The sequence below is a fragment of the Dunckerocampus dactyliophorus genome, chromosome 8 (assembly GCF_027744805.1).
Source record: "Dunckerocampus dactyliophorus isolate RoL2022-P2 chromosome 8, RoL_Ddac_1.1, whole genome shotgun sequence".
Classification (NCBI taxonomy): Eukaryota; Metazoa; Chordata; class Actinopteri; order Syngnathiformes; family Syngnathidae; genus Dunckerocampus; species Dunckerocampus dactyliophorus.
The window spans coordinates 27,301,090-27,328,565 of record NC_072826.1 but is presented as its reverse complement, the minus strand read 5'-3'; the positions used below and the strand labels follow the sequence as shown (position 1 = coordinate 27,328,565).

The 27,476-nt window shown below is 42.6% G+C and overlaps 1 protein-coding gene across 6 annotated transcripts in view; it reads right to left on the bottom strand.

Annotated features, from left to right (window-relative positions):
- Positions 1-2,637: 2,637 nt before the first annotated feature.
- LOC129186192 (dedicator of cytokinesis protein 3-like) overlaps positions 2,638-27,476 on the bottom strand; it is a 48,769-nt gene continuing 23,930 nt past the window's right edge. The window contains exons 22-55 of one of the 6 annotated variants that reach the window (XM_054784206.1): positions 26,128-26,209; positions 25,879-26,049; positions 25,517-25,642; positions 25,078-25,270; positions 21,817-21,944; positions 20,700-20,804; positions 20,030-20,128; positions 19,852-19,946; positions 19,703-19,775; positions 19,213-19,313; positions 16,919-16,977; positions 16,691-16,839; positions 15,170-15,255; positions 15,036-15,062; positions 14,706-14,801; positions 14,516-14,576; positions 14,349-14,442; positions 12,106-12,254; positions 11,880-11,966; positions 11,635-11,739; positions 11,353-11,494; positions 11,113-11,279; positions 10,669-10,755; positions 9,527-9,706; positions 9,242-9,325; positions 8,567-8,683; positions 7,443-7,537; positions 7,122-7,203; positions 6,847-6,928; positions 6,693-6,772; positions 5,746-5,821; positions 5,354-5,473; positions 4,564-4,649; positions 2,638-3,878 (exon numbers count right to left, since the gene is read on the bottom strand). In XM_054784206.1, coding sequence (XP_054640181.1) covers positions 3,270-3,878; positions 4,564-4,649; positions 5,354-5,473; positions 5,746-5,821; positions 6,693-6,772; positions 6,847-6,928; positions 7,122-7,203; positions 7,443-7,537; positions 8,567-8,683; positions 9,242-9,325; positions 9,527-9,706; positions 10,669-10,755; positions 11,113-11,279; positions 11,353-11,494; positions 11,635-11,739; positions 11,880-11,966; positions 12,106-12,254; positions 14,349-14,442; positions 14,516-14,576; positions 14,706-14,801; positions 15,036-15,062; positions 15,170-15,255; positions 16,691-16,839; positions 16,919-16,977; positions 19,213-19,313; positions 19,703-19,775; positions 19,852-19,946; positions 20,030-20,128; positions 20,700-20,804; positions 21,817-21,944; positions 25,078-25,270; positions 25,517-25,642; positions 25,879-26,049; positions 26,128-26,209 — 4,093 coding nt within the window. In that variant the 3' untranslated portion in view covers positions 2,638-3,269. The other 5 variants (XM_054784205.1, XM_054784207.1, XM_054784209.1 and 2 more) reach the window with 5 other exon arrangements.

Genomic DNA, 27,476 nt, shown 5'->3' with positions numbered 1-27,476 from the left:
GAAGGGGCGTCACGGCTGACCACATGAAACCATTGTCGGCCATCTTGCTTCACCCTAAAAAGCACACACACATACACATACATGTATCTTCATTCACTACACTTATTATGGTTCGGTATAAAAATTAACACGAATTAACAAAAATTCAATTGAAACACAGTAAATTTACTAGAGCCAAATCTCAAAATTTCCCTCCAGTTGAAGTTTTTTCCTACCTCTATGGTGTGAAATTACAATGCATAACAACTCAATTTCAGTGGTCACAAGGTGTTTGTTATGATAAGGATCTACGTAGTATCAAAGCTAAATGCTAGCATACCTTTAGAAGATGATCAGGAAAGTCAAATATTGTTGGAACTGTATTTTGTCGTAATCTAACAGTCTGGCCGGTCCTGTCGAAGTTCTCCTCGGTGAAATGACTTGAACAGAGTTGCGATCTGGCTGCAGGAATCCACCTGTCTCTCCGCATATTTACTACCCATGGCTTTAGAAGTTGAGCATTGCAGTGTGGAAATGTAAAGGAGAATAAGGGCTCATTTACAACTACTTAGATGAAAAGATGCTTACAGATTTAAAGTATCTATTTTTTAAAACTATTTTTATTATTTATAAGCTTTTACCTACCTGTGAAATGTAAATCCCTTCTCGCGATTTTCACGAGTATCACGATTTGTGCAATTAATAGCAGCACAAGACGGCATCTCGAACTCCTCTTTGTTGTTAGGCTTTCTTGTTTTGGGTGAAACAACATGGCGACTTCTATACTTCCGGTGGCTTCAGGCCTCCAATGCGCGGGTTCAGTGGTTAAGACACTCCACCCACCTTACCTCCAGTGCCGCCCACACTGCTATATAAATGTTCAATGAATGAGTGCTATAATAATGTAAACGCATGTTTGGTGGTGGTCAGAAAGGCCAATTGGAAGGATGTTTCAGTCAGTGTATTCCAGGGCAGTTGTGGTGACAGATGTAGTTTACCAGCATCCGTGTGTGACCGTGGAATGAACAAATAACAAGAAAAAACATTCAGTGTAAAGTACTTTGGGTGTCAAAAAATAAATGTCATATATAAATCCAGTAATCCTAAAGCTAACCCAAACCCAACTCTAACCCTAACCCTAAACCTGACCTTCTTGCATGTGTGTACTCAGAATAGGCCACAATATCTACTGCTACTCCTACTTGTCTCATTGGTACTTTTGTTAGACTCCTTCTGCTTGATACAGTACAATATTGCACCCAATATGGCGCCCTCTGCTGGATAGAGTATAGTTTTGCCCTAATATGGCGCCCTCTGGTGGACAGAGTATAACATTGCACCCAATATGGCTTTCTCTGCTGGACAGAGCATGGGGTGTCCAGCCTTTTTCATTGAGGGCTGCATGTTCATGAGGGTTTGGGGGGCCACTTTGATACATTTAGTGTATCAAAGATGCTAAAAGCAATCCCATGCAGGTTAATATCTGCTGAACTATCTCAACAAAGCACTGACATTGACAGCTTCGCATGTGACAAGCTGTCATTAATTGTTCCAACGAGAAAAAGAGGAGAATACGTAGGCGGAGTCGTACATGTCACATGTCACGACACTGAGGAAGGTTTTGATCTTTTTCGTTCATTTTTTGTCCCGTCTTGATGTCTTCCAAGTGTGAGGCAGACTCTTCTGAATGCAATCGCGCCAAAGAAAAGGAAAGTGAAACGAAATGAGAGACCGTGGCCATCATGAAAGATAAAGATGGTCGCCCTCAACATGTGAAAGGATCTGCTCCTATGAAAGTGACAGTGATAAATAACTAAGCAGTGTAGCACTCTAATTATTGAAACGTCCTCCTTCTAATAAGCCTGTCTCTCCCTTCCTTGCAACGCCCCTTTCGGTGTACAAGACAACCACGTTTCATTCTTGAATTTCATGTTTTCATGTATTTGATATGTCCTTCATGTGTTGTGTGTCGAGTGTGTGTTCATTTATGCATCACTTCCGTGTTTGATGCTAGGAGAAAAAATTTAAATAGTGTAAAATAATAAAGCGGACCAATTACAGCTCTGCAGTCACTGTCGCAGTTGGTGTGTAGGTAGAATTGTTTTGGGGGTGCACGTCAGGCTTCACCGAAGGGTTTGGAGGGGGAGGAGCCAGCCTGAGTGGCTAATGTGGGCGCTGTGACGCTGCAGCATCATTTGGGCTTCACACTAAAACTCCACTTACATCACAGTCTAGGAACGCAACTCATTTGAAACCCGAAGGACCAGCAGATTAAAAAGTGGGATCTCGGTTAGCGTGTTTTTTAGTTGACGTCAAAAATGTTTTGCTTCGGTTTGCGTTTACAATATGGGGCGCGTCTTGTCATGTTATTAATACACTGCATGAGTCCAACTGTGTTCTTAATGTATTTTTTATCACAAAACGTCCTTCCTTATTAGCATCCTATTAGCTAGCTAAACAAAATGGCAACCGGAACAGGAAGTCAAATCGCCTCTCTATGATGTCATCCGCGGTTAACTCAAAAATGTTAACACACAAGACGTTTTTATAGTTTTATCATTACAGTTTTACATGCATAAAACAATTCTAAATGCATATAAATGATGAATGAAAGGGATACATGAACACTTAAGCTTATTTTTACCTTCATTACCTCCACCAAGAGCAGCGCAAGCGCAGCGTGGAGGTATGCTCATATTAATAAATTAATGAAATATCTTTTATTCTTTATGCAATAATTGGAAATACGTTACTTTTTACCAGATTTACCAGACACATTAGGTGAATTTGCAAAGTATTGGTATCAGATCGGTATCGCCGATACCAGAATTTTATTACTTACATCACTACTGCTAAACTACCAAACACTTTTTAATTTCCTGACTCTATAGTAGAGGATCAAACACGCGTCCCCTTGAATGCACAGCGTCCAAACAAAAAGCCTCGCGTGTTAACAACTTTGTCTTTATTGTTAGGAATTCTTTTTATGAGGAATGAAGTTGCATACATCACATCCTGTGCTCAGTATCAGGAAATCAAGCAACAGCTCGTGTTGCCTCCTACAAAGATGTCAAAAGTGACTTCAGTGGTTAAGTTGCTGGTGAGGAGTAAATGAGGTGCTGGTAAAAAAAAGACGATGTAACTTTGTATGAGGAGAATGAGATGACGTCCGTGTGTTCACTAATGCAAGTTCCTTTAAGTCCTCAGTGCTACGTTGAGTGGAGCAGGACCTGTACAGCAATCGATTTGATGTGAACCCGTGTGGAAATGCTGTCGATTGAAATAACATCTCATTCCTCGCTGATGCCATGCCCCCACGCCACCTTGGCCTGCTCCTCCTTAGTGGCAGCAAGTGGAGGATGGGAGTTGTTGCCCGGCCCGTGTGGAGGTGCTGCTTGTGCAGACGGGCTGTTGAAGGGGTTCTCCCCAGGTACAAGCCCCTCTCTGAGGTGTGACAGGGCAGGAGGGGGCTCACGCAGGGAGCCGAGAGGCAAGTGGGTGGGGACGTGATGGGGATTGGAATGGAGATCTTGGTGGTCTCTGGGCTGTGGTTGTGCACAACTTCTGTGGGTCCTGAACCCCTGAGACTGGGGTACGGTGGTCCCATAAGAGGACTGGCTTCGACAAGGCTCAGCGTTGACTGTGTCTGGAATTTCTAACGCTGAGACGTCGTACCTGATGAGCCAGTAAGGTGAGTCGAAATCTTCCTGCTCACTTGTCCAGGCCCGGCTGCTGGAGACAGACTCCAGGGTGTCTGTGCGTCCAGAAGGGGGGTCACTTAAGTTACTTTCGCTTAGCGTGAAGACTCCTGAGCTGATGCTGCCTGACAAGGTGGAGTTACTTCCATCCAGGTTGGATGCTGGACTGGTGGGCGAGGCAGGTGAAGGTTGCAGGGGATACTGAAAAGCCAAGAAATGCTTCATCATTGCTTCAAAGTCCCAATTTACACTGTACAATCAACATTATTCATCATTTACACGATATCTTTTTTTTCAAACAGCTACTGATAACTTTCTGCTTCTCAAGACCCACGTGACACCGATAACTGACTAACTAACTAACTAATTAACTTTTATAGATCTACTTTTTTATTTTAGTTTGTGCACACCAGGAGGTAAGATGGAATTGGACACATTTAAATTTGACCAACTGATTTGTCGTAATCAAATATGACATCACTACTACCACATCACTACTATCAGGAGAACCGGAGTATAGAGCGGGAGGAGCCACCTGGCTTGACCAAGCAAGGTGCACTGTATTCGGGCACACGCTACGAGCAGCTGGTGTGACGCCACGGAGGTCTCTGGCAAACCTTTTGCACTTTTCAAACGCTGCAGCACAACAAGCCCAAGGCGTGGTAGCGTTTTGCCGTTTCAGGTTTGTTGTGTGCTTGATGGGAAACTCCCCCTCTTGCGCCCAACATGCTAACCACTAGACCACCGTGCGGCTGCTCTTCCACACATGGGAAAAATACGAAGATGACAAAAAGTTGTAGAAAATCATTCTAACGTCCTGGACTGGAGGAGGATGAAGAGGAGGACAACCGAGCAGGGAATAATAGGTGGAAGAGGAGGAGGGTACCTTTCTTAGGGAGCGCGCAGGAAGGGCAGGAGGGAGGTCACTGAGTTGGTGGTGGAAAGCATCAAAGTGCATTGACAGGTGTTGGCCTACAGGGGGACACACACAAGGACTGAGAAAGAAACTGATGCCTTCAAGCGGAGGATGTGATGAGGACCATAGACATACTGTTGACTGTATGTAGTCTACACACTGCTTACACATAGTTTACATATACATACTGTATTTATGCAAACGCAGCATTGAGCACTGGTCATACAAAGACTGAAAAAGACTACCTACCACCCTACTACCCACTACCCACCCTCCGCAAATCTCATTTGTTTTGTGCTGCGTTTGTGCTGTTTTGCACAAATAAAATGAATGTTTGTGCTGCTTTCATTTCTGAGCAGTTATTACAGTTTCTTTTATAGGTCAACCAGAGTTCACCCACCCCCATTTGCTCCAAATGAAACCAAAATAGTCCCATTGTTTTGTGCTGTGTTTGTGCGTTTGTGTGAATGAGACTGTTTTGGTTTCATTTTGAGCAAATGGAGGGCTGGGTGCACTTTTGTTAAAAAATGTCTTAGGTTTTATATATACATACATACAGTATATATATTTGTGTGTATGTATAAATAGGAAACCGTGGTGGATAAGACAAGAGTGCGGGGGGGTTGGAGGGTGGAGGGGGTACAACATGAAATCTGCTCTACGTTTCCTTTTTTTTTTTTAATGTAGAGATTTGATCTGCATTTTCCCAACAAGTTGAGAGCAAACAAAGTGTTCACCAAATGAATGATTCACGTCATACCATGTGGTACATTGCGCGGGGGAACAGGAGGCGCCATGATGCTGCCAATGTGGGCGGACACCACGGGCACAGCATCTCTGGTTCCACTGTCCAAACTCCAACTACTGGGGGTGCTCAGAACTGCAGGATCAGGAGGCAGCAGGCCACATAAGTACCAGTACAAGTACAAGTACAAGTACAAGCACAAGTACAAGCACAAGCTCAAGCACAAGTACAAGTACAAGCACAAGCACAAGTACAAGTACAAGCACAAGTACAAGTACAAGTACAAGCACAAGTACAAGTACAAGTACAAGTACAAGCACAAGCACAAGTACAAGCACAAGTACAAGTACAAGCACAAGTATAAGTACAAGTACAAGTACAAGTGCATATGATCTGAGTGAACCAACCTTTGTCAGTGAAGGACAGGTTGGGGTCGCTGCAGGGTTTGCAACCTGGACTGATCACCTGATGGAAAAATGCTCGCTGCAAGAGTTAAGCACGCCACATTTCAAAATGAACAACACATTGACTTCACTACACTTTGACAAAAAACAACAAGATCAAAATACAGTCGATCCACGCCTATTCAGGGTTCGGCATTCACTCCCCCACAGATTCACAAATACACTAATCCCTCGTTTATGGCAGTTAATTGGTTCCAGTCCCAACCGTGATAAGTGAATTTCCACAAAGTGGGATTCCTTATTTTTTCGTTATTTTTTAACATTATTAGAGCCCTCTCGACATGAAATAACACCCCTATAGTCACCTTTACACTCCTATTACCCAATATAGTAGACACAATAAGAGAAATAAGACATAAATAAGATTCCCACTCATGTGTGTTGCTAGACATGTCTTCCCTAGGGGAGCTGAGTGGTGGGCGGACAGGACGTGACGACCAGGGTTCAGAGTTGAGTTTTAGCTTGGCGTGGGTTACGGCCACAACATGATCCCATGTTCAGGATTATTGGGCAATAAGTACAATACTGTATACTGTATGACTGGAATTGTTTCTTCATGTGGAAAACTTAATTTAAAGTGCATTTAATAACGGTGAGACGCATATTATAGAGTTTACGTGGTGTGTCCATTTTTTGTGGCCATTCACTGGTGGTCTTAGAACGTAAAACGTTGCAAATATCGTAGATCTACTGTATTTAAAAGAATGTTTCTTCATCTTTTTTTCTCCGAAGTTTTTGACTAAATGCAATAATAATAATATTATTATTATTATTATTATTATTATTATTATTATTATTATTATTATTATTATTATCGATTTCCAGTCTCCAGATTTCTCAGCACTCCCTGACAACAAACACGGTCATCCACGATGACATCCAAAGCTAACCTGCTGATACATGATACCGCTGGGCTGGTCTCGCTGTGGCGGCAACAGCATCAAAATGTCTCTGTTGGTTCTGCTTGGCTCTGTCAGAGAAGCAAGTTGAGTGAGAAACGAGGACGTGTATTTGCATTCACAGGAAGTGTACTCAGTTCTTCACCTTTGATTGCTGGCAGAGACGAGTTGATTAATTGCGAGGGTGCCGAATGGGTGGAGCTAAGGCTTGAGGAGGAGTGGCTTGCCTGCAGTGAAATAAATGCAACATTCAAGGGCAAATACTTGTAAGAGTGACATTTGCATGCAATGATTATGTTCTATCTGACATGTTGCACACCCGACTTCATAATTGCAATAGCATATCAAACGTTGAAGCAAGGTCATTCTTGTCTGTTTGTCAGGAGTTGCCATTGACTTTCTCGCTCAGGTGCTGCTGACCTGAATGGCGTAGAAGTCCTCGCGCTGCTCAGCCAGCATGCCGTCGGCCAGAATGAAAAGATTTCCAACATTTGCCATCTCGCTGGAGATGAGAGAAGAAAAAGAAGAAATCTTCACGTGTGACAAAGACATGATTGCGTTGATTTGTTACCTCTGTTTAGTTGGACATGTGATCCACTTTTGACATGATAAATAATCAATAAATCAATGAAAAGACACGCTGAAGGCTACAGGGTAAAAAACTACAATGGATCACGTACCAACACAACAAAATATCAATCAATACATCTCAGCAGATGAGACCAGATTGGACTTTCTGACCTGTGTCGGTGTACTTTGAATCTCTCAGGACTCACAAGACCGTGAGTGGCCACAATCCCTTTGGGGGGATTTGCTCTGTCTAAAGCACATGGACCCTGGAACACAACAACTTGGATGAGATCAGACGTCCTCGCTGTCTGATGACTTTGATCACTTTTTTTCTTAAAAATAGTCATTAGGCAGCTTTAGCACCACAAAGAAGCTGGACTGGTCATCAGTCAATGACAAAAGAGCTGGATTGGTCATCAGTCAACCTCAAACAAGCTGGACTGGTCATCAGTCACTGACAAACAAGCTGGATTGGTCATCAGTCAACCGAAAAAAAAGATGGATTGGTTGTGAGTGCCCACAATGCCTTTGGGGGTATTTGCTTTGTCTAAAGCACATGGACCCTGGAACACAACAACTTGGTTGAGACCAGAAGTCATCGTTTTCTGATGACACATTTTTTTCTTAAAAATAAAAAGCACAAGTCATGTTATTAGGCAGCTTTAGCACCACAAACAAGCTGGAGTGGTCATCAGTCAATGAGAAATAAGATGGATTGGTCCTCAGTCAACCACAAACAAGCTGGATTGGTCTTAAGTCAACCGCAAACAAGCTGGATTGGTCATCAGTCAATTGCAAAAAAGATGGATTGGTCATCAGTCAACCTCAAACAAGCTGGACTGGTCATCAGTCAATGACAAACAAGCTGGATTGGTCATCAGTCAACCGCAAACAAGCTGGATTGGTCATCAGTCAACTGCGAAAAAAGTTGGATTCATCATCAGTCAATGACAAACAAGCTGGATTGGTCATCAGTCAACCACAAACAAGCTGGGTTGGTCATCAGTCAATGACAAACAAGCTGGATTGGTCAATCAATCAGTTAATGAGAGGGCCTAAAGAAGATTTGGGAGTACAGCTAAGGCAGCAGTGTAGGAGCACACTAGTAGTGACCTGCCGAGTCTTTACTCGTCTTAAAACCAAGTCAAGTGGGGAGGTGTAACCTGAAGAGGAAGTACGTGTCTGAAGGACAGTTCTGGTGGCCAATCACAACATATTTGCTAAAGTGTCATCTTTTGATGGCATATTTACAATCAACTCATATTCATATTCAACCTTGAAAAGAAAGTTCTTACGTGACAGAGGCTGTTCCTCAACACCTGGAACTGATCTATCAGCTTCTTGTGCAGGGGACGCATTTCTGGGTGCACCAGATTCTCGTGCACAGCCAGGCCGGTTCCAAGGATGTGAACCTAAAGGAAAAGCCAACCACATTTGGGGTGGGGTGTACATCACTTGATGCATTTTGGGCCCCATGTTAGCCATGTACATTTGGGGAGGACTGTCGTTATGTAGCGTTTCACACTGCAAAGGACCTCAAGCTTATCCGGAATGATCCGGAATGATCTGCTGGGATCAGCACTTTTGCTCTCCTCTCTTTGTGTTGTTGAATTTGTTATAGAAGAAGCACATGAAGCACTCTTTTTCTTATGATCTTCTTATTATTATTATTATCTTAATATTTTTATGAGCTATCCAACCATCCAATCAGTTTCTACATCGCTTATCTTGCTCAGGGTTGCGAGAGACGGGGTACACCCTTGGACTGGTCACCAGTCAATCACAGACCACATAGATGATTTATTATTATTCGTATTATTGTAAGTGTTATCACTATGAATAGATAGTATGAACAAGCACATATTGCTAAAAGGCACCACAATTCAAAAGGCATGTGACAGTAAAAGAAATAATAAGAGACAATATCGAAATCTACTCCCTCAAGGTTTGAAAGTTTGTTGACTTCTCACCTGCTCCTGCATGACATTTTTCAGCTGGGTGATCTTCTCGCTGTCCTCGGGGTGGCTGCTGATGTAATCTTTGTCAAAGAAAGCCTGACAGCAAAATATCAATAACAACAAAGTGCAAGTTCTTTAGATTGTTTTGGATTTCAATGGAATGAAAGGCTTTTGGCCACAAATGCAATATGATTTACATGATATACAGCGCTTGCCATCATGATGGTCACAGGTAAGCTGGAGTCTATCCCAGGTGAGGGGGGGCACAATGACATATTAACAATCACAACAACTAACCTCCTGGTATCTGGCTATGCCGCCATTCACGGCAGCGTCGATGACCCCGTTGAGGGTCATGCTGAGAAGGTTGACGTTGTTGTGTAGTTGTTTGTGTTGGTACTGGCTGAACAAAGTCCGCAGCTCCTGGTTCTTGTTCTCCACCACACAGATAGCATTTTCTAGCGGACTCACCTCCACCTGAAAGCCATGAAGAAATGGCAGCATGAAGACCAACTGGCTTTTCTTGTGAGGGATTGAGCGCTAAAGTGGCCGGACAAAGAAAAGTTCTTTAGCACTTCATTTTTTGTAAGTTGTCAGTGTTTATTTTTGATGAAAACAACCTGTTTTCATTACAATTAATTGGTTGGTGTTTTTGCAAACCTTTATTTGTAACGTTAGCCACCTTGATATTTTGTGAGATTTGCTTGAAGAGAATGATATGTCAGTGATGGACAGTTTACTTTACCGATGTCTACTTACATTGTGTTTGTTTTTTAATTGCGATTCATTACGTGTTTACTATGGACAATATGCAATTAATCACGATTAAATATTTTAATCGATTGACAGTCCTAGGACCTACGTAAAGACATATGTCAAAGAGATTGCAGATTTCCGTACATTAGTTTTTTGTTTACTCTAACTGAAGTACATTTCCCATGATGCTGTAACAGGAAGTAGGTCCAAATTAGATGCTACTATCTCATGTTTTGATAGAAGTCATATGCAGCCATCATGTTTTGATCTGACAAATCTTAAGTAACTTTGATGAAATGTAGAATTACTACAGCTTCTGCTTGGACAACAACACAGCGGCAGCTGTTCAACTCAGACAAAAAAAAAAAAAAGCCACACGTTGCAAGCGAGTGACCCTGGGAACGCAAAGTGCAGGTTGGATTGCAACGTTTATAGTGTGCGTAAAGCACTTAATGAGCTGCCTCGTGCACTGCCACTTCCATATTTTGTGTATTGTCATTCACAGTAGTCATGCCATAGTTCACGGTCTGATGATGGCTTCTGGCTGCCCTCATCTTCTGCGAGATAGTTTTTCTCTAAACGAGAAACATCACCACGTTTTAATCTCACGAGATCTCATGACACCAAGATCCTGTGACACCCCGAATGTTTATTATGTGTTTTTTATTGATTGATTCCCTTACCAACTCTCTCTTCTCCACCTCAAACCAGCGAGAAATTCCAGGCAAAGGATGGGCAAGCACCAGCGTTGTCCTCTCGATCCAAAGGCTCTGGGTCACACCAGAGAAGACATTGTCAAAATGTGTCCACAGCCCAGTCCACACACACACGATTAGCCAATTGTGCGCCGATTAGGACAATTGAGCCAATTCTCCCTCCCGACCAAAGTTAGCAGTTATCTGATAATCCTGACTGAAGATTCTGAGTTGAAAGTTGCCTTTTGAGTCATTTTTCCTCCTTAATGCGCTTGGCCAATCATGGATGTCATACATATCCTATGCCACTCTCACGTCGCGTCTTCTTCTTATTCTTTTGTTTAATGGCGGTTGGAAAAAAATGTTTTGGTGCATTTTGGCCACTGGTCTGGCACTGACTTATTAATCATATTTTATAATACACAATATTACCTTGAACTCATTCTCTCGGTCTTTCGGCCCTTTATGGAAAGGTCGATCGTGACGGAAGCGGCGAACATTGTTGACCCGGTAAAAGCTTTTGATCCGGTCGGGGACTCGATCCAACTGGAGGACGCCAACAGCTTCAGGAACTGGCGTTACTGCATAAATTTGGAGGTCTGAGTGCGGGTGATCAAGGAATTAACTTGAAGTGCACACACACACATGCAAAGACACACAAAGGTAGGATACACTGAGCGTCACACTGCAGGATGGCTTCCTCAGGAGGCTTTGGGTGCTGCATGGCGATGGCCTGTGGGAACTCCCCCAGCATCCTCTGCTGGAAGGCCTCAAGGCGTTCATAGTCATGACCACGACACACAAACTCTTTGTTCTGGTGGACACAAATCCAAAAATATCCATTTCACACGTGAAATAAACACCCACGAATAATCACAAGAAAATAAATCTTAATAAGAACACTTGAGCTGGCATTCACATCATTTAAAATCTCAGATTTAGGATTCAACTGACTCTGAGGAAGAAGGGGAACTTCCTGCCATAGAATCCCACCCTGAAGAATTCAGGTTCCAGACGTTGATGCTCCATGATATTATCAAAATACGCTGCCTCCAATTTCTACAAAACACACACAGCATGCAACCATGAAAAGATGATATTGATACTTTCTTACCACAACACTGTGATGGAACGCATACAACATCTTTCTTCTTTCTTACAGTATGTCCTCATGTTCCCAAGTAGACTTTCATACTCACCCGAATCCAGCTGAGGCTCTGGTAGTCGTACAAGGATTCATACTGGAAAGCCAGCTCCCTGCAGAGAGGAATCCCAAACTCCCAACACTAAGCGTGCACACACACACACACAAACACACACACACAGCCCATTTAACCACTTGGGAAAACCAAAGCAATAATGCAAAGAAAGCTACTTTGGTCTTCAGCTGCACATAGATTTATCAAAATGGTGGATGACCTTTACCTTTCCTTTGTTGAAATAGTGGATGACCTTGCGGCCGAGCGCCTCCTTGCGGTGCCACTCAGACTGAGCGGGATAATGCAGGAAGTCTTTCATTGGCCGCTCATCCCAGTGCAGTAACTCCCAGTACAACAAAAGCGTGAACGCTGCCTCTGCAGGTCAAATCAATCCGTCAGTCATGCAGCCAATGACATGTGGTCAGGTGAGGCACATTAGAATGATAACATAAAATACATAGATATTCATATTTCTCCGGTCGTGACCGAAAGAGGAAGATGGCGGATACTCTCCGCAAAGCACGCAAACTTCACTTTCTATCGTCACTAAGCACAAAGTGGAGCTGCAAGCTCCTCCCACACTCTGCCATCCCAACTGCAAAAAAAAACAGCAAAGCAGCTTGTTTGTCGTTGTAAACATATTTGCTTTGCTTTTCATGGTGATAATGACTTTTTGCAAACATTTCACGGCCATCGTGGTCGTCGTGAACCATTACGTCATTAATCCCCACTCCAACCCCACCACGGCCACAAAGTCCGTCAGGAAACACTTATCACCTACAATGTGAAAACTGTCCAATCTAATTCCAAACAGTAAATATGTCAAATTGGACTCATTTTTAAAAAATAAAATTGCAGGGGTCGCCAACCCGTCGATCGTGAGCTACTAGTCGATCTTTGGGACTTTGCCGGTCGATCACGACACCATTCTAAAAAAAAAAAAGTTTATCATATCAGTGCCCTCACCTCCGTGAGAGCGACCAAGAGGCTGGATCTTGCGCAGGTTCACGGCCGAGACCAGAAATCTTGGTCTCAAAAAGGTTGGTAATCACTGTTCTATTGTCTAATTACCATGGAGTGAAAAATGGTGCTTATAATGGAAGTCAATGGGGTTTTTTTCTGGTAGGAAACTGTCAAGCTTCGCAGGACAGGAGCGTGTACTTCCTGTCCTGCGCCATTATTCTGGAAAGCGGTGCTTCCAGTGTGGCGGAAGGAACTGCCCCTCCACACCTGGTGGCCGCACTATATCAATATCAATACTAATCAGTGACAGTTAAAAGACCAGTGCCGTCGTTTGCGCGGCGCTGGTCCATTGTGGTTGTCACTGTCATTAAACCTCGTTGACTTTCCAGTGCTGTCACCTACCTGTTTATATTTTGTATTATTTTTCCCACAGAGCTTTTCCTCTGTCACTTTCAGTTTTTTCTTGTCTTGTGCAATAAAATTACGCCGCCTTCTCTCTGCACCCTGGGGGTCAACCTTCCGACAGCTCCAACGAACCGTGACAGGAAACACTATCACCTACTATGCAAAAATTGTCCAATCAGTTCTAAACAGTAAACATGACAAATTTAACTATTTTTCAACAAAATGAATCCCTGAAATTCTAAAATGCATGTTTATATTGTCTAATTACAATGTGTTGAAAAATGGTGCTTGTAATGGAAGTCAATGGGACTTTTTTGTCCTCTCGGGACCCAAAAGCATGGGAAATTTTGAATCTGTTTCTCAGCAAAAACAGTGACATCATTGAATCAAATGCCCATTTAGAGGGTTAAAATAATAACAAATATTTACATGTTTGGTATTTTTTATTATATAAATTGATCTAAGCAAAAAAGTAGAAAAAATAGTTTTTGGGTGTAGACTATTTTTTCCTCTAGGGTTCCGAAAGGGTGGGAATTTAAAGGGACCCCAGAGGGAATGGAAGTGTGTGACGTGGTTATTCTTGCTGATTAGATAATAAACTTCATAAAGACAGTATTGTGCTGTGCCTGTTGTGAGGGATGGAATATTTTCCACTCCGTCTTAGATAAAGAACAGCAACGTGCTTATCTAGCACAGAGACATAAAACACCTAGAAGACCCTGTTTGGGGAGCAATTAGCTGGCCAACTTAGACGGGCATCCAAACAACTAAAAGGGACGTTTATACCCATTGTACCATCTCTGTGGCAGACGGCATAAAAGAAAGCAGAACAGGGTTCCTCTTTGCAGATCGATTGGACTTTGCTGTACCTTTGTTGGCCGCTAGTCATTCTCTCCAGTGCTGGCATTACAATTGCTTGTATCTACCCGTTTGAATTAAATTGTAAACTGTCCTTGAGACTTCTCAACTCATTTCACAGCTGTTAGAATAAAATAATCTGGGGGGACTTTTGCCCCGTGAAAGAGTCGGCCCCAACACTGTAAGTGGCCTTAGCAGCCATCACCCTCACACATCAGTGGTGTACTCTGTGTGTGTGTGTACCAGTGTAGTTGTCTGCCTGCAGATGCATGTCACACAGTTTGTGGACGTAGCGGACGTACATCTCCTCCTTGTTGATCTCAGATTTGTAAAAGTTCTGCACATCAAAATTCGGATCAGCGACGGAGCATAAAATGAACATAATCATTTCTAAGTGTCTTGAATCTTACCAAGATATTGACGGTGCAGCCGATCTTCTTATTCTCCGTCTCATCTCCTTTCATGCAATCCCTGACGACAAGATGGACACACATCATCCACTTCGCTTTTCTTAGCTCTCATACACAATCGCACGCCAACAACATAATCATCTCTGACTCTGCGTGTGTGCGCGTGCCTGCGTGCGTGTGCATGCGTCACCTGTAGTCCAGAAGTCGTTCCATCAGTCGAGTGACTGATGTAACAAAGGAGATGCCGGTCTCTCGCCACGTTTCATGCTCAACCTTCTCCAACAGACTTTAGGCACAAAACAACAAATCAAATCATTTCATTCTTGTTTATTTATTTATTTTTCTTACTCAAATGACATTTTCATGTCATTATATTTCAAGTGTTTTGCTGATAAATGTATAAAAATGAATGATATATGAAGCACTGTATTTAAGATGACACACACAGTACTGGTATCCTCACAGAAATACTAAATGAATAAGAAAATGAATGAATGAAAATGAGTTAGTCATGTCATACCTGGGGTATGGCCCAAACAGCTGAGTTCTAATCCCGTAGCACAAAGCAAACGCACAACAGCGGTGTTAGTGCACAAAAAGAAAGTTGATGTGTGTTACTGGAAACACAGTGAAGGAGTTTTTTTATTGTTTTACAGCAAACTGAAGAGTTCTCTGTAGTTCTCGTCGCCTTTGCCCTCTGAAACCAAACTGTCCAGCTTGTCAATCAGCTCGGCCTCCACCTACACAACAATAACACGACAACACTAGTCCATACACAACCACTGTGTGCCTTGTTTGTGTGTGTCTTGTTGATAACCAAGTGTGTCACGGGCCAGATGACAAATGAGCCACAGGCCACAAATGGCCCCTGGACTGCACTTTGGACACCCCAGCTTCTATGGAGCTTGATCAGGGTTGTGTGACATGAAGTCTCTCAGCGACTCTTTAGCTTGTTAGCTTCCTTGGTGGCCGGTGAACCATGGTAATTAAAGAGAGAAGGGGTGTGTTATTGCAGCTGCAACTAATCCAACTAACGTGTGTCTTCTTACTAAAGAACGTGTGTCTTGTTGCTAGGGAAGTGTCTTGTTGCTAGAGAACATGTGTTGTTGCTAGGAAACATGTGTGTTGTTGCTAGGGAACGTGTGTCTTGTTGCTAGAGAACATGTGTTGTTGCTTGGGAAGTGTGTCTTGTTGCTAGGATGTGTGTGTTGTTGCTATGGAAGGTGTGTTGCTGCCAGGGAAGTGTGTGTTGTTGCTACAGAAGTGTGTGTTGCTTCTAGGGAAGTGTGTGTTGACGCTAGGGAAGTTTGTCTTATTGCGAGGGAAGTGTGTGTTGATGCTAGGGAAGTGTGTGTTGATTCTAGGGAAGTGTGTGTTGATTCTAGGGAAGTGTGTGTTGATGTTAGGGAAGTGTGTGTTGATGCTAGGGAAGCGCATCTTGATGCTAGGGAAGTGTGTGTTGATGCTAGGGAAGCGCATCTTGATGCTAGGGAAGTGTGTCTTGATGCTAGGGAAGTGTGTGTTGATGCTAGGGAAGCGCATCTTGATGCTAGGGAAGTGTGTGTGTTGATGCGAGGGAAGTGTGTGTTGATGCTAGGGAAGTGTGTGTTGATGCTAGGGAAGCGCATCTTGATGCTAGGGAAGCGCATCTTGATGCTAGGGAAGTGTGTGTTGATGTTAGGGAAGTGTGTGTTGATGCTAGGGAAGTGTGTGTTGATGCTAGGGAAGCGCATCTTGATGCTAGGGAAGCGCATCTTGATGCTAGGGAAGTGTGTGTTGATGTTAGGGAAGTGTGTGTTGATGCTAGGGAAGTGTGTGTTGATGCTAGGGAAGCGCATCTTGATGCTAGGGAAGTGTGTGATGATGCTAGGGAAGTGTGTGTTGATGCTAGGGAAGCGCATCTTGATGCTAGGGAAGTGTGTGTTGATGTTAGGGAAGTGTGTGTTGATGCTAGGGAAGTGTGTGTTGATGCTAGGGAAGCGCATCTTGATGCTAGGGAAGTGTGTGTTGATGCTAGTGTGTTGATGCTAGGGAAGCGCATCTTGATGCTAGGGAAGTGTGTGTTGATGCTAGGGAAGTGTGTGTTGATGCTAGGGAAGTGTATGTTAATGCTAGGGAAGCGCATCTTGATGCTAGGGAAGTGTGCAAAGGTGTGATGGATGGATGAGAGCAAACCTGTTTGAAATGTCCGTGCTTGCGTTGTTCCCAGTCCATCATGTCGTGGAAGATTGGGATCATGATATTTCGGACTTCTGCCTGAGGGACGAGTGTCACTCCCAAGAATGGACCAATCATTCCAGGGATGAAATGTATTTTGTTGTCACCTGAAATAAGTGTCAAACTTTCAGGAAAACATTTAAAATGTAGGTTTGGTCATGGAGAGGGGGGTGGGGAGGTTCTTACCCAGGTTCTGCCACATGTTGAAGAGTTGGTATGTCATCATCACTCTCATGTCTCCATATCTGCAGTTCCATTTCATATTTTCATTTAAGTATGCAACCCAGGGGCTCAAAAAACATCTTCTGATAATTACGTCACCACATTGCTTCTATCGTTTCATTACAAAAATAAGACTGGCTGATGTACTGTTGCGTGCTTTATACTTTATAAACTCTTACATACTTTATGTACTCTTATGTGCTTTATACTATATAAACTCTTACATACTTTATGTACTCTTATGTGCTTTATACTTTATAAACTCTTACATACTTTATGTACTCTTATGTGCTTTATACTATATAAACTCTGACATACTTTATGTACTCTTATGTGCTTTATACTTTATAAACTCTTACATACTTTATGTACTCTTATGTGCTTTATACTTTATAAACTCTTACATACTTTATGTACTCTTATGTGCTTTATACTTTATAAACTCTGACATACTTTATGTACTCTTATGTGCTTTATACTTTATAAACTCTTACATACTTTATGTACTCTTATGTGCTTTATACTTTATAAACTCTTACATACTTTATGTACTCTTATGTGCTTTATACTATATAAACTCTGACATACTTTATGTACTCTTATGTGCTTTATACTTTATAAACTCTTACATACTTTATGTACTCTTATGTGCTTTATACTTTATAAACTCTTACATACTTTATGTACTCTTATGTGCTTTATACTTTATAAACTCTGACATACTTTATGTACTCTTATGTGCTTTATACTTTATAAACTCTGACATACTTTATGTACTCTTATGTGCTTTATACTTTATAAACTCTTACATACTTTATGTACTCTTTACATAATGTAAAAATGTGGCTGTTCCACACACATTTACTATAAAAACATTCACACTGCACTCATTGACTAATATCAATGACAACACAACTGAACACAAAACGCAGCTTTTCAATCAAACTTTTTATTATTAAAGGGAGAAAAAAAACGACACGGCCCCGTGTGAAAAACTGATTTCCTTCCCTGTTAAAACATAACTTAACTGAGATTAATTGAGATCTATCAGTCTGGAAAAGGTTACAAAGCCCTTTCTAAAGCTTTAGGACTCCACTGAACCACAGTGAGAGCCATTATCTACAAAAACGAAAACATGGAACAGTGGTGAACCTTCCCAAGAGTGGCTGGCCAACCAAAATGACCCCAAGAGCACAGTGACAACTCATCCAAGAAGTCACAAAAGACCCCACAACAACATCCAAAGAACTGCAGGCCTCACTTGCCTCAGTTAAGGTCAGTGTTCATGACTCCACCATAAGAAAGACACTGGGCAAAAACAGCCTGCGTTCCAAGATGAAAACCACTGCTGAACAAAAAGAATATCAAGGCTTCTCTCAATTTTGCCACAAAACATCTTGAAGATCCCCAAGACCTTTGGGAAAATACTCTGTGGTCTGAAAAAGTTGAGCCTTTTGGAAGGTGTGTGTCAATTACATCTGGCGTAAAAGTAACGGCACATTTCAGAAAAAGAGCATCATACCAACAGTAAAATATGGTGGTGGCAGTGTGATGGTCTGGGGCTGTTTTGCTGCCTCAGGACCTGGAAAACTTGCTGTGGTAAATGGAAACATGAATTCTCGTGTCTACCGAAAAAATCCTGAAGGAGAATGTCCACCCGTTGGTGACCTCAAGCTGAAAGCAACTTGGGTTGTGCAGCAGGACAATGATCCAAAACACACCAGCAAGTCCACCTCTGAATGGCTGAAGAAAAACAAAATGAAGACTTTGGAGTGGCCTAGTCAAAGTCCTGACCTGAATCCTATTGAGATGATGTGGCATGACCTTAAAAAGGTGCTTCATGCTGGAAAACCCTCCAATGTGGCTGAATGACAACAATTCTGCTAAGATGAATGGGCCAAAATTCCTCCACAGCGCTGTAAGAGACTCATTGCAAGTTATCACAAACGCTTGATTGCAGTTGTTGCTGCTAAGGGTGGCCCAACCACTTATTAGGTTTAGGGGGCAATCACTTTTTCACACAGGGACATGTAGCTTTGGATTTTTTTTTCTCCCTTTAAAAAAAGTTTCATTTAAAAACTGCATTTTGTGTTCAGTTGTGTTGTCGTTGACTAATATTTAAATGAGTTTGATGGTCTGAAACATTTAAGTGCGACAAAAATGCAAAAAAATAAGAAATGAGTGGAACTTGAATCAAGTTGTAATGTTTTTTTTGCTTTGCCTCAGCAGTGCATCGTCATAAGTGTGTGTGTGCGTACTTGTCTAGGATCTTCTTCCTCTTTGATGGAATCATGTTTTCCAGCTGTAAGCTGGGCTGGTTGATGTATAAAACTGCCAGACTGAAGTAAGAATTCCACACCTGCACACACACAAGAAGACAAATAGCATGGGTCTACATTCATCATTCAGCCGTACAAGCATACATGCAACACTGTTAGACAGCCCACGATGATTACATGTTTATGTATGTCTTGACGCGTCACTGAAAATGTTTTTCATCAAGGGTTGAGATTTCACACTTTGTTCATCAGTCCTTGAACGCACCATAGTTGCTGTGAGAAGCAAAAGTTTGTTTGGCCTGGCTCCTGCAGCCACGGCGAGCTGTGTGTCAAAAATAGACATTTTTATGGGCTTATCGATGATCATTTGCTGCTGGTCCCACAACGTAAGCGCTTCCACTTTGACCTTCCTGTTTGCATCATCAATATAATCCTCATTGATCATATCCTGCAGGGATCATGCAAGTACCTTAAAGTCAAAGTCATCTTCTGCAAAGTTGTGCTGAAAGGGTGAGAGGTGCTGCACCGTGGTCAGGATGATGCTAAAGACGGGAAACACAAACAGGAACGGTGTCACTGAGTCACATGACGCGCTTCCTTTCTTCCGAGGGCACTTACTGGCTGGTCAGGAGCCTCATGACGTTCCAGTCCCGTGGGAAAATACTCAGCCTCATCAGATTCCGGAACACGCACCAAATCTTCATCATGAACTCCTGAAGGCAAAGAAAGGGAAGATACTGTACTTGTGTCTCAGCCTTCATATGACGAAACATTTTATACGATCATCACTTTGTACCTTCAGCTCCTCTTTGCTCTGATAGTTCTCCATCAGGTGTTCAAAGTGGACGTTGGTCATGTGACGGAGGAGGGACAGCAAGCAGGACACAAACTCCCCCTGCCAACACAAAGCAGGTGACACGCATGTCAGCCAATGACAGGAGAGCGTGAAATGAAGCACATGGCGAGGACAGGAAGCGTGGTAGGAAGCATGACTCCATCCATCAAGGTTCTGTCCCGCTGCGCCGTTTCATGATTGGATGGAAAGGGAATGGTTAAACGCTGCAGTGGGACAGAACCTTTAGTGTGCCAGCCTGCAAGTGTAGCTAACTTCAGACTGACAAGCAAAAGTCACATGTGTCACCAAAGAAGAAGAGGATAAAGATGGAACAACACTGGGTAACAGCGGTCAAGGCAATATGGGAAAAAAATGTATTCAAATAGTCTCTTATTTATTCGACTCAGTTCAATGCCAGAAGTCATTCATCCAGCATCCAAATAGTAGGATATGATTTTTTTTTTAAATTATTTTTCATCATCCAAATGTGCCCTGCTGTGAATCACATGTCAGTCACATATTGCCCGCCCACTGCGAGGGTTGATTTGCAGCCAGTAAGATAGAAAGATCCGGAAGGTGAGTTACTAACAGTGATCTCGGCGGTGCACTGAGGACAGCGTTGGCCTCTTACCGCCTCCTGTGATTGGCCCTTGCTCATGACTGACAGCAGCGTCTGCAGGAGGACGTCCAGCAGCGACTCCACCATCATCTCCACCTCTTCCTGCACTGATGCATCCTGGGAAAAGACCAGGGAAGGCAAACGCGTGGAGAAGACATGATGTGCTAGTTTAACTTGAAATCAGCTCATCCCATAATGTCTGAAAGTGCATGAGGGCTGCACAATAATATCAGGGAATTATGATATCATACCAATAAGTCCGATAACATTAAAAATAGCCCCCATAACTGATCATTTTAAAAAACGCTCCAATGAGGCGAGATTACCCAAATCAAGCGCTCCTTTTTTCTCCTGCCTGTGACGGTAACGTCGTAACTTCCCCTGAGCTCACTTGTGAACAAACATTCACTTTAAAAGGAAGACAATTTGTGTGTTAGTTGTACCAAATGCTCCACGATGGGTGGGAAAAAAAACATCAAGCACACAAAAAACCTTTTCAGCCAACTAAAATATAGCAGCGCCACAATATTTGAAAAGTGCAAAAGGTTTGCCAGAGACCTCCGTGGTGTCACACCAGTTGCTCGGAGCGTGTGCCCGAATACAGTGCACTTTGCTAGGCCACGCCAAGTGGCTCCACTCTATTCTCCGGTTCTCCTGACCTCCGTAGTGGCACACCGGCTGCTCTGAGAATGTGTCCGAATATAGTGCTCTTTGCTGGGCCACAGCAGGTGGCTCCCTCCGCTCTATACTCTGGTTCTCCTGATAGCAGAGATGTGGTAGTAGTGATGTCATGATATTTGATGAGGACAAATCAACAGGTACAGTTGGTCAAATCCAAATTTGTTTGAGTCCTTCTTACCTCCAGGTGTGCACAAACTATAGTTAAATCTAATTTTAAGAAGAAGATATAAAAACGTTATCGGTTCCATATCGGTCTTGAGAAGAAAGTTATCGGTATCTCTTATTTTTTGCATTTTGCAAAGCATAGAAGCGCATGCATGTGTTTGATGGGGTTTGTGTGCGTTTGTTCTTCGGAGCGTTTGGACCTTGCCAGTGTCCCGACAGTGAGCATGCGTGCTTGTGTGTGTGCATGTGCATGCATGTGTGTGTGTGTGTGTGCGTGTGATACCAGGGAGGTGGTCTGGACGACAGAGAAGAGAGAAGTGAGAATTCCACAGCACATGAGAAGTTCTTTCTGATGCCTGAGATGAAGATGAATGTGATGAAGAACCACAGGAAGTAGGATCCTTCGAGACTCTAGGAAAACACACAAAGCGTGCAAGAGATTGGAAAAAGTACTTCATTGTGTGCACCTTATGAGGTCCCAGTGGTTGTGTGAATGAATATTCATATCTGGGGTAGGTTCATTTTCTCTTCTTATTGAGTAGATTTTCATTTTCTTATACTGTATTTAGTGAGGTTTTTTTAGGTTAGATGGAGGGTTTTTTGTTTGTTTTTGTTTTTGTTTTTTGTTTCCACTGTCATGACTATAAGAAAGTAAGCATACAGTGACCTCCAGGAGTATTGGAAAAGGAGGTTAGGTGAGGTTACTTCCTTGATTTCTGCTGTGGACATTTGGCTTTGACATGAAAAGATGAATATGAGAGCAGAGAGCTTTTATTTGCACGTATTGTATTTACATCTGGACAAACGCACAATAGGGCGGGTGAAATGATTACACACTTTTTTTGTAACTGCCGCTCTGTTATCGTTGTCAGTCGACATACAGGGTCAGGCAAAATGATCTGACACATTTGTAGGTTAAAAAAAAAGGCAAATAATGTAAAGAAACAAAAAAGTGTTTTTATTTTCAAAAAGTACATATAATGCCATTTTTTTCATATACACTAGGTCCCCAACTAACAAACACAATTGGTTCCAGACGACCGTTCTTAAGTCGAATCGTTCTTAAGTCGAAACAAAATTAATATTAGCAATGATATAGGTACTACATGTACGTGTATACATATACAGTATATGTGTATGTATGTAAATATGAGTTTGGATGCAGTAGTAATATTAAACCAGGATAATTAATGAAAAAAACATTAATAAAAGTGATATAATAATACGTAATGATAAATGTTATTTACCTTTGAAGAGGAGTGGTCGAGGATACGTCGTTGTGGTGGTGGAGGAGGAGATATTGAAAAAAAGGACAAGTCGTCGTCGTCGTTAGACTCTTCTAAAAGAGGTAGTGTTCTGTGGGTGGTGTAGAATTAAGCAGGCCTATTAACTCTTCATAAACTTTAATCACACGCTCTGTCCGGGTTGTATCATACAGCTAAAACCTAGCCTTCCTAGCTTTACCGGAAGCTTTCTCTGCCCAGCGTCTGTTAATCTCATTAGCTCTAAGGCTGCCTCTTGGTCCCATTAGCGGTGTCACAGTGCCCTCTACTGGTCAAGCATGTACAGTAGCAGTATACATACTGATTCCTAAGCACTACAGGGCACCATAAAATAAAATATAAACCAGTCGGCTTGTGTTCGTATCGGCGAGTGTTTGCTAGTCGGGTGTTTGTAAGTTGGGGACCTAGTGTAATGCCATTTTGCTTTGTTTCTTTATAATGCCATTGTTTTTCGTTTCTTTTTCAGTTGCTGCCATGAATTGGACTGGCGAGCATCGCGCTTTCATTGTGGAAACGTTTATCAAAACAAACGAATCTGTAACTGCAACTGAAACTGTTCCGTTTGCACTTCAATCTTGGTAGACATGATCCCATAGCAGCTCCAAACACCATCTTGTTATGGGTTACCAACTTCACAGCTACTGGATCTGCATTGAGTGTGTGGACAATAATGGATCCCATTTGACTGGTTTCATTTTTAAAACATAATGAAACAGAATGGCATTATATGTACTTTTCCAAAATAAAAACACTTTCTTGTTTCTTTACTTTATTTGCCTTTTATTTAACCTACAAATGTGTCAGATCATTTTGCCTGAGCCTGTATTACTCGCGTCGAGGGTCACCAAATGTGGAGATGTGATTCAGAGGCTGGGGATAAGTGGTATAAACCGTTTACTCTCGACTGAACAAACACTTAGCAACAGTTGCCAACAACAATCACATGACCCGGAAACAGCAGTGAAGAACGCAAATTAATAAAAACTCAGAAAATACACAATCCAACAATTCCTAAACACTTGTCGACGAGTTGTGACCTGCATATTCACCACGCTATGAAATGATAACGTAACTAGGGGCTGTCAAATGATTACAAATTTTAATAAGATTAATCACGATTTTTAAATTAATTAATCATGATTAAACACCATTAGCAACTTTGTCTGAAATATGCCCATTTTTCCTGTATTTAATGACCAGAAAGAAATATATATTTGTATGGATTAACAGCTCCAAATGGACTGAAAATGTCATTCACACACACACATGCAGTATAAAGCCGTTTTTGAGATGTTCGGAGTGTCCTGAATGCATCTCGTGTTCTTGTAATGAGAATGAGGAAGTGTCATTCCCAGGATGAACTGACTAGAGACGTGTGTGAGTTGGAGATACATACAGTAGGTGTTGGAATTGTACTGCTGTTTAAGTGTTCAGGTCAGAATGAAGTTATAAGAGAGCATCAGACTCTGCCGTCATGACAGAGAGGCGTGCTTGCTGTGGTGCGCATGCTAACTACACAAAAACATTTAACGCATTGAATGAAATAAATTAGTTACTGCCGTTAACGCGTTATTTTTGACAGCCCTAACGCACAACTTAGAAGACAGAACCTTTTGTTTGAACCCACCCATTTTTCATGTGAGCAAAAGTATTGCAACATGTGACTGACAGGTGTGTTTTGTTGCCCAGGTAATGAGTGGTTAGCATCTTGTGGTGTATCATTGTACTTTTGTTGATGAAGTCTAGTGATACCTTCGCTCCTGCCCCCTGTAGGTTGTTGCTGATGTCACAGATGATGTCAACAGTTATTCTTTGCAGCTCTCACAATGTTTCTGTCATCACCTGCTGATCTTTTCCTTGCTTTACCTGTTCCACATCTGTTACTTAGTACACCAGTGCTTCTTTTCTTCCTCAGGACGTTCCGAATACTTGTAGTGGCTATGAGCAATGTTTGTGCAATGCTTCTGATTGACTTTTCATCTTCTCTCCATTTTTCACCCATAGACAGGTCCCTGGTTTTGATATTGTTTTCACCTCTAAATGCAGTCTACAAAGGCAAAACCTATCCTAACCCAACCTGAAAGTAAGCGTAGACATTCAGTGTTATTTACTGACTGAATAGGTCATGTAATAGGACACACCTAAGCAACAAAACACACCCGTCCCAGTACTTCTACATGGTACCAAATGTGTAAATGCTAATGCTAATGAAATGGCAGTGGTGATTAAAGTGAAAAGTGTTTTTCTTGAGGCAAGAATACCTGGGAAAGAAAAGAGCCTGCTGTCTACGGTGCGAGCGATGAACTGCAGCTTGACGGCGTCCATGGCGTGTCCCACGTGCAGCGTGGACGGCACGCTTGCCAACGTGCCGCGCACAAACTCTGCTACTTCTTGGACGGCAAACATGTGCAGCAGCTGGTCAAAGATGCTCGGGAAAGAGTTGAAGAGCGCGGCCTGCAAGAAGTCAGACCATCGCAAACGTTTGGTGACAAGGGAAGACATCGGCTCAAAGGAAAATCTTTGTTAGTCGTCTTTGTCCACTTTGAGAGAAGAAAAGACAAACGTGGAAAGAAAAGAAAGTCGTTTGGTAGCCGCTCCTGCTAACAACACAGACGCTTGTGTGATGAAGTGAAGCCACACACGAGTGAGTGTGTATTCCGATGACCGGGGGGCGGGGCTTTCATCCACACGTCTACTTACTGACAAAGGCGGTGGCCGCAGAGTGTTGGCGCTCAACACCTGAGCACAGGTGACTTGCACGCCACCAGGAACCTGGCCTGGGGGAGGGGTTGGAGCCTGACTTGGACCTTGGCCAGGTTGGGGACCCTGGGTGTGAACGTATAGAGGGAGAGCGCCCCCCCCAAAAGAAATATTGCAGGAAAATGATGGAGGGAGTCGGAGAAGGCGAGGAAGAGTGAAAGAAGCACACAAGAAATCAAACAAGCTGAGGGAGAAACTTCCCCAAATCATTTCAACACTTTGAAGTAAGACCAAGGAGAAAGCAACATCTTCTAGCCGAAAAGATCTCCCATGGAAATGATGAGTGGGCGTGGTCTGCTCACCTGTGTGAAGATGAGGGTCTCACAAGTAGGTCGGTCCAGGCTGAGAACCAAACGGATGGAGTGGAAGAGTTCCTGGATGCTGCTCCGGAACTGTTCCTCCTCCAAGCCACAGGTGGCACGAGAGTACAGAACCCGAGACTGAACGATGAACTTGATCAGATACTCCAGAGCCTGTTGGTGGTATGAAAATACACGGTACATATAAATCATCTGAAGAAAATAATTTACATATATTTACAGAAATGTTACCCTCATGACTTCCTGGGTGTGATCTTGTCGGACCGCCTCAACAGAACGCTCCATTGACCACTTTAGACATCGGATCAGCTCCCTGATACACAAACACAACTTCAATGACCAGATTTCTACAAACTGGACTGGTGGCGTAGAGGGGGACCAATATTAATGATTAACTCATCCAATACCAAAGACGTATTTATACGTTTTTATAAACCTGAACGCCCGAAAGACATACTTATATGTCTTTTAAGTTTTTTTTGCGTGAGAGGCAAAAAGAGGTGATGATGCAATTGCACACTAAAAGATGTCACTGTTTTTTTGTTTTAAGCCATAAAAACGACCACAAGATGGCAGAAGTGAATTTGATAAGAGCTTGCCATGGCTCTTTTGCATGAAACACACACTCGACAGCAAGGAGGAAGTGGGAGAGCATGGAGGAGTGTAGCATGCAGAAGGTCACGCATTGTAGGGAAATTTTAACGCATGCACACACACGCACGCACGCGTTGACAAGCATGCACACACACGGTTTAGGTCCAAATGTGAAAAGTGTGAATAGTTCATGGTGTTATACAGTGTTCCCTCGCTACATTGCGGCTCACCTTTCGCAGACTCACTCTTTCACTCATTTTGTGCAATTTTGCTTGTTTTTTTTTGTGCATTGTGTTCTCCGTCCTTAGAGTGATCTATCGGTGCTCTGTTGTATGTGTCTGTTATTGTATTTACTACTGCTACCAGTAGAGGGTGGTGTATACTCATGTGAGAGTTGAAGACGTGTCCAGCCGTGTTCCGTTCACAACAGCTCTGATTGGCTAAGGGAGAACATGCTCATTGTGTTCTGCGTTCTGATTGGCTGTAGACCATTGTCAATCAATCTCCTTCATGCAGGACTGCCTGTTTCCTATTGTCATACATGCTGAATGAAGGCAGAAGTTACGCGGCTGTAGGCAGCCTGGAATGTTGTAAATGAATCTTCGGTTCATGGAGGACGATGAGGAGGAATATGTTTTAACAAGGATGCAAAAACGCTACAGCCTAACAGCGCCAGGGCAAGCCATGATCAGAGTGAAATATGTGTGAGTCACTTAATTTCTTGTGACCATTAAAATTCTAACGAAATTTGAACTTTGAGAGCGTTTACACGAGAGAGAAATGTGATCAAATTTGCTAAAGAGTGTACAAAGTGTATGGTGAGGGGTTTTACAGCCTAAAACAGATATAATAATTGTACAAAAATATAGTTGGCTACTTCACGGATTTCACTTATTGCGGGCTATTTTGGGAACCTTTCCCCCGCGATAAACAAGGGAACACTGTACTGTATTTGTAAATAAATTGTTATTTTGATGTAAAGCAAC